This window comes from Corvus brachyrhynchos, unplaced genomic scaffold (genome assembly GCF_000691975.1).
Source record: "Corvus brachyrhynchos isolate BGI_N302 unplaced genomic scaffold, ASM69197v1 scaffold115, whole genome shotgun sequence".
Classification (NCBI taxonomy): Eukaryota; Metazoa; Chordata; class Aves; order Passeriformes; family Corvidae; genus Corvus; species Corvus brachyrhynchos.
In genome coordinates, this window is record NW_008239553.1 from 11,858,907 (window position 1) to 11,871,480 (window position 12,574).

Here is a 12,574-nt window from a genome sequence, read left to right on the forward strand (position 1 = left end):
ACTCTTTCCAAGCAGACTTATATTACAAGATGTGGGAATGCTCTGGAAGCTATCTGCTAATGCAGAACTGCTCTGATAGTCAGCCCACTCACTGATCCTGCTGATCCTGTCATAAGACAACAGGTTTGACTGATGTACTCGCTTTAAGAGAAATCTTAGTGCTGTGTCATAACTGCACCAGGAGCCAGATTTTAAGAACCCTAAACTCAAAGAAACTCTCCAAGGAGACTTGCCCTCAGACACTTGTATGCAGACTTGTGAGGAAAAGAAACCACAACTAGACAGTGGAAGGTGGCAGCAAATAGCAAGACATACCACAAAGTCCCACAAAACTACACCCCCAAGGCAGGATTAACATTATTCATGTTTATATTAATCTGTCTGAAAGAGATCCCATTTAAAATCTCAACAACCTTTTCTGAAAAACTGCTTGGGGGAAAACTATGAAGAATGCAAGTCTCCCTCAGCCCATGGCAACAAGCCCAGTCGCACTAGGCGGCAAAAGAAAGTGTGCCGATTAACCACTAGTGCCTGTTGTTTATGAAGAACAGATCACAGCAGGTTAAGTGCAGCATGGAAAAGGAATGGCATTTATGCAAAATACAGCATAATAGCAAAAAGGCAAAAGTCTTGGGAACAGACACTGGTTTTAGTCATGTTCAATTCTGCACAACAGTACATGACCTCAGTTTTCTACAATTAATCAAATTACTCATATCTAACAAACATTCTTATGTTGTGAATAACTCAAATTTTATCTGCCTGCTTATATTACTGTGGGCTAAGTGTAGAGAGATTTTGTTATAGGAAGTAATATTCCCCACACAGACTGAAATATAAGGACATGGCAATTCCAGAGGAATTAATCAGGTCTGCTCCCCATTTACAGTCATCCAATCATGCCTGCAGTGCTACCACCTCTTCATGCTGCAAATCCATGTCACATTTTTAGATGTGTAAGTAGCACTAAGAGGAGATTCGATAAGATCTTTGCAATACACATACTGAACAATATGGGAAGCAGCACACATTGCATAGAAACAGTTATGACAATCAGTGAATTGACAAGTGCCTGCTCCACTTGATGCAGTACACAAACCCCATTATACCTAGTCATACATAGGAAAACTGGAAAACTGATCAGCTGAGCAACAGAATCAACAGTGGCAACACTGCTTTCAGTCTAAATTTCACAGGCAATGAAAACCAGACAGATCATACAAGTGTTTAAGACATGCATGATGTCTCTCTACAAAGCAGTTTAAATGCAAGCCAAACTAAGGTCTTTGCCTTTAGGCCCTCCTCCCTTTCACTCTTGTTGCCACATCTAACTGGGAGATCCAACCCTGCAGGGAAGCAGGAGGAAGGTGAACACAGTCTTCCTCCTGCAGCTGCTGCCCATGTGGTGCATGCTGCCACTCACAGAGCAGCAGAGGAGCTTTGCTCTGCTCGCCGCGCTACAGCCCCATCCAATCTGCAGTGGATCCAGCCCCAAATTCAGCATTGAACTGGGTACAATTCTAGGAGCTGGAAAGGGCAAACTTGAGCTGCTTTCAGAAGAACAGCCCCACTTTCAGTGTTTACCCAGAGTGATTGCAATTTGGTTTCTAATCAAAATAATTATGATGAACTACAAAAGCAATAGTTCAATCTAGTTAAGGCCAAGCAGGTTCTCTTAACATAGTTACTACTACCAAATTCTCCCACATCTGTACTGCTCTTGTTTTTCAGTCCTACAAAAATTTCAAGAATTTCCAACAATGAATTAATTAGAGAAAAAAAAAAAAATCAGACTCTTTTGAAGTCTGATGGCAAGGACAATGATGTGGGCCTGAACATCTACTGTGTTCAGTAGGCTCAACAAGATGATCTGAAAGCAAGTCATCTGCATCTCGAATGAGTGCTGTGACAATTCAGACATTTGATATTCTAAATACAAGCATGCATCTTCATTTCCTCTCTGATCAGAATTTTTCTTCTACATAAAACACCTTTTCAATAACAGTTATGCAGAAAGGGGGAAGTTGCTGAAAAAGTCTCCCTAGCCAACTCTACACACAGAGTATATACTCCGAAACATGTGCATCTGCTTAGACTCTTGTTGGGATGAGGATTCCATGTTGAAAAGCACAGTGGGTATTTCTCCTAGAAACTTCATTGAGAGATGCTGTTTTGTTGTAGACTTCCCAACTGAGATTTTGGAGTCTAAGATGGAGCAACACTCTGGGTGTTGAACCAGAATAAACTAACAACAGTCCAGAGCTGACTTCATCAAGGCCTCAGGGACTTCAAGAACACAGCCTCCCTATAGAGCAGAACCCAGGAGCATCAATTCTCTGCACAAGAGATGCAGTATCCAAAATACCTCCACCAGATGAGATCTACTCATGAGTTGCTGGAAGCAAAACTATTTGGATTGTTCACCAAAATTCTAGTTTTTATACATCCTTTTAAAATAAAAATTTAATTCATTTTGACCAGAAGCTAAAGGAAAGATTTATCTCAAATGCAGTTTGAAACTAGTTAGCTTTCTCGGACATTATTTTTCACTTAAATCTTATGCAGGGACAATTACCTTAAATGCTGCAATATAACTGATGAAGCTGGTTCATGAGGTATGTGGAACGTAGGGTATTTTTATGAACCAAGGAATGATATGAATTTCAGTTAATTCCAGATACAAAGAGATCAGAGGCTTCCTTCAGCATGCCAGGTAAAACAAAAGCACTTTAGTGTTCACAGATAGAACTGAATGGAGGAAGAATGCGAAATATCACTTGGCTGTCTACTGACAACACACAGTTTTTGTGAGCAGTTTCATGCAGCCCCTCGGCTGGCAACCAACACTGGCTAAGGAATGTGCCAAGGTAAAGTCCAGCAACTTTGCCACAATCCAGACACTGGTACCAACCTTCAAAATAAATCTGTCTGAAACAAAGCTTTATCAACTACACTATCAGTCCAGCTTATAAGGATAAAAATTTTACCTATTTTACTCTCCAAGAAGTTGATGGACAGGTGATAGACATTTCAAAGTTAGCTTTCCTTACCCCTTTTTTCTTGAACTAGAAGCTTAGCATGGAACACTTTGTTCCATGTTGGCCCACTGTGCTAGCTTTTACAAACATTAGCCTCCAGTGCCAACATAATCTGAGCAGCTCTACAAAAAAATCAATTTTCAGCAACTGGAAGTGCATTTAAACTGCAAGAAACTGCAGCCATCCTCTCTTATCCCAGCCTTCCCATGAGTGTCCACACTGTACAGAAATATAATGCTGCTCCAAAGAAGCAAAGTTTGCAGGACGAATACAGCTTTTTCCACTTCATCATCAAAAAACAAAAACAAAACAAAAACACTCCCACACACCAGATAATGAGAGGGTAAGGCTGAGGAGGGGAATAAAATTTTTGGTGGGTTATCACAAAAAAAAATCTTCTCTCCTTTTCCCTCAGGCATCACAAAATGTTTGAACCAAACCCAAAGCTCTCTGCCTTTATTATCTTTTTAAAGCCAATATTGATTCTATTTTGGAATTTCTTTTACCTTCAGAAGACTGTGCAAGCAACCAATGTATCCTAAAATTTCTCTGAGAAAGAAGGTGTCTAGAGCAGTACTCAATGTATAGAAGGTAAGGCAAAAATCATTCTGCGGTTTACCTAAATTCACAAAGTAGAGGTCACAGGGTTACAGATTTTTGGCTTTTTAGATGCATGCAAAACTGAGCAGACAGCAGAAACTGTGTCAGGAAACTGTGCATGAGCCATTTTTAACAGCAAGTTCAGTCAGCACTAGGACACTACTCAGTATGCTAATGGTAACAGAACCAAGTATCACTCTTCATTTCTACCCTGTTTTGGCAAACTTCAGCAAGTGAACAGGGAAGAATCAAAAACCCAAACAAAGCAGTCTCATCTCCTCTCTGCCAAAATCACTACAAGACATACAGTACAAGAAGTACCCTGCAGAAGGAATAGGATGAACAGACTGTTTTTTTCCTCAGATAGATGAAGCAGAGAGCAGATTCAGCTGGGTCCACCTTGCTCTGTGTGAGCCACAGCTCTCTTTACAGCTCCTCTTCACAGAAAAATTGACCTCCCCTGCAACTGTTTTACTTTCTATGCAATGCTGAAGATTAATGCCATTTGTTTCTGTTCTATATTGGAGCTGGATGCTATTGCATATGTATATGTCTTTTAAGGTATTGTGACTGAATCAAAATTTCCATTTGGTTAAAGAAGTCCCCAGCTTTCAAATCTTTACCCGAGTAACTGAGTCAGAGTGTGCACCCACTCTGCTATCATCGCTTGGCTCATGTCTTAACACGGAATCTCCCACAGACACTTGAAGCCTGGCTGAATGAAGCAGATAGAAATTTTACCTGCATGAATGATCCATCCTCATTGCATTCTGGGATGAAGACTGCTTCCTGGGGCTTCTTTGCCTGTTCCAGCGCTTGAGCTCTCTCTAATCGACACTTGCTTTGGCCAGCATCTACAAAGAGAAAAGCAAAATCCACTTACATCACAAACACCATTTGGCCTCTCCAAAAGCTACCAGATGCACCACACAGCTGCAAGGGAAAAACCCCCGAAACAAATAAATATAAAGCATAAAGGACCATTACACACACATTCACCAGGTAGACATGGAGCTAGCACTCATCATCCTAAAGACTAATATGAACCTAGACAAACAAACTACAAGCCAGTTAATTAAGAGCTGCCTAATTTCCTAGTCAATAGTTTTTATGATCATCTTAGGATCCTGGAAGCTTCTTTAACAAGCACTGGAGCACAATGTTCATGCAGTGAAAGGCCATTAGCCTGAAACTGGATGGTTGGATATAAACCAAGTAATTCAAGCCGAGCAGTGAGCAATATGGAAAAGAAGTGATGACCCCCTCAAAAGTTCTTCTCTGAGCAACTTTCGCAGGAAGATACTGAAATAGCCGGTCACCCATATGAACTTCCACCTTTGTGTGGTTCAGATGAAGCAGATATGCCATTTCCTGTGCTTTCCTGAAACGCAGCTTTTACCTCTAGTCCCAGTGCTTACAACTGAGTGTGCATTATAACTCTCACACCAGTTACTCACTTTGGAGCCAAGAAAAAAATTTGCTCTGCCAACAGTGTTTGAAGGGGTTAAGACTTCAGCTTTTACTTCAGATGATGGCAAAGTGTAGCATGACCTTAACCCCTTCCAGGTCCAGCTCACTATTACAGAGTATACCCAGATAAGTCTAACTCTGATGACTGATGGGTCAAAAGAGGAAAGTTCTGCCCTGCAGAGATACAGATTCATTCAGTGTTTACATTTAAAAACATGAGGTCTAACAATACTGCTGTTCAGTCTAGAAAGAGAAGGAAAACAGTGAATATCTTGTTTCCATGGCACTCTTAACACAGGAACTAGCACCTTCTTTCTTCTCCCATGAATCCACTGACTAAAGATTTTCAGTGCAGAAACTTCAAAATCTTATCACCAGAATCTTTTAGCAGCACCATAAAGACTGAACAAGTTTCAATCCCCATTTTACTAGGCATGGAAATCATATTGGTTAACAAAAAATTCCACTGGATCCCTGAAGATCACATTCTGTTCCATAGATCACATGAGCTTTGACAACAGAATCACTAATACCAGCATTAAATTAGAAAGTCAGTCTGGGGTCTTAGATCAATTGAATTCACATTGTGTGGCAATAGAACTTCCATCTAGGTATCTCTAGATATATTATCAATGGCAAGGCTGTAAATAGTTTTGATAAAGACATAGACCAAAGCTTTCACACCAAGTACTTTATTTACACAACTGATGACCAGAGAGATTAGGTTTCCAGTTTGCCAACACAGTTCATTTTAAACATATCACATTGCTTCCCAAGAAGGATTTCACAAGGCTTCTGAAATTATGAAAATCGAACCTTTTTCTCTGGAAAAAGAATGATTCATAGCAATAGTATACAGTACAGATGCCAGCTGCTTAGGCACTGGGTTAGAAAGCAACAGTACCTATATCAATTCTGCCACTGCCCAACGATGGTCACCTCACCCCCCGTGACCTCATGCCATTTTCTGATTCTATGTCTCTTATCTTTAGACTAATCTGTTTGTTGGGTGTTTGCACAATACCAAAGCACACGGAGCTTTGATCTCAGGTGGGCCTATTATGCACCTGTATAAAGAGTGAAATTGTTACAGAGTAAAGGACTTGAATAAAATTTACACTGTATTTTTTTTCTAGTTATCCATAAACTCTGACATGGAGTTTCCTTTCTGCCTGCCTGCCAACCTGAGCAGATGATCAGACCTCATTTGCACATCTCCAGTGGAGGATAGTCCTGCCAACTGACCCTTCCAAACATATGCTCACTCTTTCAGCTGAAAAGGAAGCACTGGCAATGGTGTTAACTGGAACACCTATCACCTGCAGATCTCCTGCGCAAACTTAAGAGTCTAATCTTGCTTGGCATGACAGAGGACATTACTACAAAACCAGATGGTGTGCCTGCCCTGTTTCATAGCTAGCTGCTTGACTGAAAACACTTTCAACTTCTGCTTCACAGGAGACAAGTAGCAAAAAAAAAAAAATCAACATAGATAATGTAGATGTGCACTTGCAAGGAAAAAAAACCAGGTGTGAATTTCTTATGTGACAATCAAACCACAAGTTCCCAAATGAAAGTGTTTTCTAGTCTCTGCATCTGAGGATACAAGACTGCAGACAAGCATTTTTGGTTCCCCTCCTGAACATAAAACAGAAGCATAAAGCACTTACACACAGCATCTGCTTTAGTGCTGGCACGCTCACAACTACACGACAAACTGGATGCTTCAGCACAGAGCTGGTAAAAACAAACATCTTGTGATATCCCCTGCAGTACAAATACATTAGAAGCCCAGGCAGAAGGGAAACTAACCCAGATCTTTGTCCAATTTGTCTAATGAACAGAGAAACAGGCACAAGATTAAGTCCTTACTTTAGGCAGATAATATAAACACATTACTGCGAAGGCTACCGTATCCCTCCTGGCAATTTTAACTGGCCTTTATAGATTGAACTCTCTACTCCCACCAAGAAGAGCACACTTCATAGCACACCACCACTACACCATGGTGTTTAAGAGCTCATTGTTGTTGCAGCATCTTTTGCACTTGAATCCTTGGCTCAAGTGGTGACTCCTCACAAATTACTGCTGAAGTACAGAGAAGACAGAGTTTTCCTCCTGATCATGGACACTCAGGACTGATTACTTCTCCCATCCTCCCTCACTGATTTCCAAAGGTCACGCCAGTCCTTTTACAACCTTGATTTGGAACAAACACCTATATACCACGCTGGGTGGAGAGGTGCATGCATATTGCTATCTTTTTTGTCAGTCTTCCACAGATCAGTTCCAGTAAAAACAGTGCCTTTAAGATCAACATTTACTGGTTTGTTTTAAAAAGGACTGTCAATCCTTCTCTTCCTCACTCCACAGGCTGGTATTTTTATAATGTTTGTATCAACATGTGATTTCAGTGGGATGACTTCACCTTGCTATTTTTGCTTTGTTAATTAGAAAATGTAAAGTATTACATAAGTGCCAAGTGTTTAAAAAGTAGCTGCCAAATAGCTCACCCCAAACAAGATACATTACAAATTTTACTAAAGCCTGATCTTATGATTGTAGGTTCATATAGGCTATTCTGCATTTCACCTGCTTACCCAAGTGTTTCAGCACTTTCTTCCCTGTTTTTAGAAATGTTCTCTGGAATATCAAACACCATGCTTATAAACCAGAATGGCATTAATGCATTCCAGTTTCATGGTTCAAGCAGACTAAACTGGACACTTTTACCTCCATTACATTAGGTGAAAAACCAAAACAGCATAACTTCTTTTGAAAGCAGACCTGCTTAATTTTATTTTAAATATCTTCAAACTTGGGACAGATTTACTGTAGCTCAGAAAGCTGCCTTTTAAAGAAAATTAATTCTCAAGCTGGCAGCTGGCAACCAGGAGATTGTTAACTACAAGTGATGTTTTTGACATCCCTGGCCTAATCGGCACAATGCAGGTGCACATAATTTTGGATTTTGTAATGAAGTTGGCTAGTTACCATGGCTGATCTTATCCATGAATAGTTTATTCAAACAAGACCACCATGTCCCTCATAGTATACACACTGCACTCCTGAATAGGCTCCAAGAATTCCAGCATCCTCTCTTCAACAGGCAGAGGCAGTATTGACACAACATCATGGTATAAAGACCCAAGCTCTCCTAAAAACACAAAGTAAAACACCTCCAGGATTCACATAACACTAGCAGCAAATCAATACAACGCAACCACCAAAATCTATTTAAGCTATTTAATTTTAATTCTCCTATGTTTGTATCCAAAGTTAAAAGAGCAAAAATTGATCCAAGCAGCTTTTTAACTATTTTCAGTTCCATTAGGTAACTGTCTCACCTACAGGCCAGGTCTCCACCAGACATGAAGCAGTTCAGCTACAGTGAAGTCAACAGGTTCATACCCATTTACTCAATTATCTGTGTATTTGAACAAAACAGGCAAAAATGGAACCTGAGAAAACTACAAAAACTTCCCTATCTATTGTGCAGGATATCAACCAGTATTCACTCTCCCCACTGTTTTCCACTTCATTTAGGTCAAGTCCTGGAATTCCAAACTTCTTTCATCCACAGAGAATGGTTCAGGTTGGTAGGGACCACTGGAGGCCATCTTGTCCAAACTGCCTGCTAATGCAGGGTCCCTCAGAGCACACTACTCAGGATTGAGTACAGACAGCTACAGATATCTCTGGGGAGGAAACTCTACAACCTCTTTGGGCAGCTGTTCCAGTGTTCAGTTACCTTCACAGTAAAAATGTTCTTCCTCACATTCAGATGGAACTACCTGTGTTCCAGTTTCTGCCCATTGACTCTTGTCCTATTGCTTGGCACTACCAAAACGCCTGGATCCATCCTCTTGACATCCTCCTTTCAAGATACTTACACACACTGATGAGGTCCCCTCTGAGTCATATCTTCTCCAGAATAAACAGGCCCAGCTCCGTCAGTCTTTCCTCACAAGTGAGGTGCTTCAGTCCCCTCATCATCTTTGTCACCCTCTGCTGGACCCTCTCCAGAATGTCTATGTCTCTCTGGTACTGATAAGCCCAGAACTGGACACAGCACTCCAGGTCAGGCCTCATCAGGGCTGAGTAGAGGGGCAGGATCACCGCCCTTGACTTGCTGATCCTTGATCCTGCCTTGACCCTTGATCTTCCTAATGCACCCCAGGATCCCATTGGCCTTCTTAGCCACAAGGGCTGCTGGTTCAGGGACAGTTTGTTGTCCACCAGGACCCCCAGATCCTTCTCCACAGAGCTGCTTTCCAGCAGGTCTGCCCCCAGCCTGTATTGGTGCAGGAGGTTACTCCTTCCCAGGTGCAGGACCCCATACTTCATTGAATTTCAAAAAGGTTCCACTCTCCCCATCCCTCCAACCCACAGATCTTTCTGAAGAGCTCCACAGCCCTCCCAGCTTTGTGTCATCAGCAAACTTGCTGAAGAGGCATCTGTCCCTTCATCCAAGTCACTGATGAACAAGTTAAATGATAAAGGATGCAATATTGAACCTCGGGGGACGCCACTAGCAACAGGCCTCCAACCACACCGTGTGCCACTGATCACAATCCCCTGAGACCTGCCATTCACACAGCTCTCAAACCACCTCCCTGTCCACATGTCCAGTCTGCACTCCCTGAGCTTTCCTGGGCGGATATCATGAGAGAGTGTCAAAAGCCTTGCTAACATCCAGGTGGACAATACCCACTACTCTTCCCTTATCTATCCAGCCAGTTGTCCCACCGTATAAGGCAACCTGGTTGGTTAAGCATGACTTCCCCATCCATGCTGACTGCCCCTGATCACCTTCTTGTCTTCCTTTCATGCCAAAGCACTTTGTTCCTTTTTTGATATCCACGTACCATTTCTACTCCAGAGTTCCCTAATTTATTCAGAACATGCCTAGAAACATGTCTAAATTTGCGAAGTCATTGAAAGTGACATTTTATATTTTACTAACTGCTGCCAAGGAAGGACATTCTTATTCACAGTCAAGGGAAAATAAAGCAAGTTTGAAGACAAAACACATGGATCTAGCGAGCAGACAAAGTGATTTCAAAACATCATCTTCTGTCCAACAGAAATAGTAGGTAGAGAAGATTATCTTCAAATAACCCATCAGTCAGAAAACCTGCCTTTCTAGAACATTAGCCAAAAGCTGTGTTCATTTCCTGTGTCCCAGGAAAAAGGCTGCAGGTCCTGGTACAATTTCCACCAGAAACTTACAGATAGGTTCACTCCACACAGTGGCTTGTGATCCAAGAACAAACTCTGTACCAGCAGACTTATTCATCTAATTAATAAATCCAAAGGGAACTTTTAGAACACTCCCACATTGTAATTAAATAAGCCAAACAAGTTCCTAGAAAGCAACCAGTTAACACAGACCATAAATGTTTTCTAAGCCACAGATATATACCAATATAACAATCACTGCATAAATGACTCTTGGCAAGCTGTCAAGATTAACAAGCATTTGTCCTTCACCCCTGCAAAGTTTTGAGGTATAACTCTCATTTAACATCAAATATTATGATGCCAGCTAAGAAAAGATCCAGGTAGGATTGCTTGGCTGTGTATTTTAGACACAGCTATACCATCTGGAACTATTCTCTAGAATCTCATCAGTGAGGCTCCATTTGTCAGGGATGCCATAATTTGATCATTTTAAGCTACTCCTGACTTTTAACCCTTTGTGATGTGTGAGTGAGGGTTTGGAGTTCAGATAATTTAGCACTGAAGGAATTTCATTGAAAAGCACATGAGGAAGCTAGCAACGAACGAGAGTTGAATAAGGGTTATAGCTCCCAGAAGGCTGGCAAGATTTCATCTTTAAAGGTCCTTAGTTTCTTGAGAGAGAACAGAGCATTAAGTTGAATCAAAAAGGTTCTGTTCTCACTATGGAAACCATTCTGTTTTCCTTGGCACAAGCACAGTTCAAATCATCAGCATATACACTGGCAGCCTATGGTAATCTGGGGGGCAGAACTATGCCTTGCTGTCCACAATACACTCTCTCTTTTACTTTTTTTAGTTGCCTGTTGTTTTTCCCCCTTCAGAGAGTGAAGGGCAAGTTAAAATTTCTCATTTCATAAGGATAAGTTCTTGGATAAAGTGTCTATCACAACTGTATGTGACTGAGCTCGATGGCCCATGGGATCCCTCACAGTTCCATGGGAGCTCTCCTGTAGAGCATCTGTCATGGAGGAGGAGGGAAGGCTGTTCAGGGTATACCCGGTGTCCAGCTGCAGTTCAAGGTGCATGAACACTGTTGGCAATACCTTCCTTTTTGCAAGTACACAACACAGACCCAGCCAACAGCCTGTAGTTCAGCACAGTTGTCCCACAGCTGCCCGGATTTGCCAACAATTGTGATCTTTATGCACTACAGGTCATGTTCCTAATGCAGCCAAAAAAACAAAATACCTTTCAAGAGCAGCACATATGGAAATTACCAGCTAGGTTAAATTTGCATGTCATGGCTGAAAGAATATTCCTACTTCACAGGGATTGGTAGGAGTGTTAGTGGGTTAAAAGCAAGACTTGCAGTTTACAAACACTCTCAGATTGTTAGGTACTGTATAGTACCACAGGTTAAGAGGAAAAAGGAAAGGAGAATGCAAGTTAGTTTCAGCTAAACATTTCAGTTGCATCAGAGAGCAGAAAGAAAGTGTACTTTACCCTGTGCCCAAGACAAAAAAGTCTCAGTTACTTCTTTGGGACTCTGGAATCACAATATGCACCAAAATACATTTTTACAATAGTAAAAAAGCCTTCATAAACAAATGCCAGGCTTAAATGAATGTGTATTTATTCTGTCACATGGATTTTAATGACTTTCTCCTGTCACTTTAATCCACTGCTAAAAACACCTGTGCCACCTGCCCTCTGAGTCAATTGTGATCTCAGAAAATGGACTCCACTTTATTTTTCACTTCACGGCAAATGCAAACCATTTGTGTGACAAGACACCGATAATTCTTTAAAAAGTTTCACCTTCATCTTTAGACTATGCTGAAGAGCTGAACTGAGGGACACTATTCACACTTTTAAGTAGATATGTAACAGCAAACAGGAAAAAAATCAAAAAAGCCACGTAAAGCGCCTTGCATGCACTGTCTTCTTAATTAGCTCAGCACAGAAAGGCTGAAATGTCTGAAAAGTGACTAGACATCTAGTGTGCATCATATTCTTCCCCACTCCACATTCCTGTCAGTCCAAGGGTCAAAGATATCTTGATTCCTCATCAGCACAGGTAGCAAGGAAGAAGTCTGCTTTCAGGATTTGGTTTTGTGCTTACATGGGGTCAGTTGTTTCTGTCTGCAGACACATATTTCAGCCCTTTTTCACTGATGTCTGTGGCTCCTTTGCCTTCTTTCATTGATAATTCAGTCAGCTCGTACTCTGCTGCCTAAACTGAGACTCAGATACCCATGCTTGCAGGAATGCACAATTCCCAA

The 12,574-nt window shown here is 41.3% G+C and overlaps 1 protein-coding gene across 5 annotated transcripts in view; it reads right to left on the reverse strand.

Annotated features, from left to right (window-relative positions):
* SMOC1 (SPARC related modular calcium binding 1) overlaps window positions 1-12,574 on the reverse strand; it is a 90,947-nt gene that overhangs the window by 78,047 nt on the left and 326 nt on the right. For all 5 annotated transcript variants that reach the window (XM_017741905.1, XM_017741907.1, XM_017741906.1 and 2 more), the window contains exon 2: window positions 4,380-4,492. In XM_017741905.1, coding sequence (XP_017597394.1) covers window positions 4,380-4,492 — 113 coding nt within the window. The remainder of the gene's footprint in view (window positions 1-4,379; window positions 4,493-12,574) is intronic.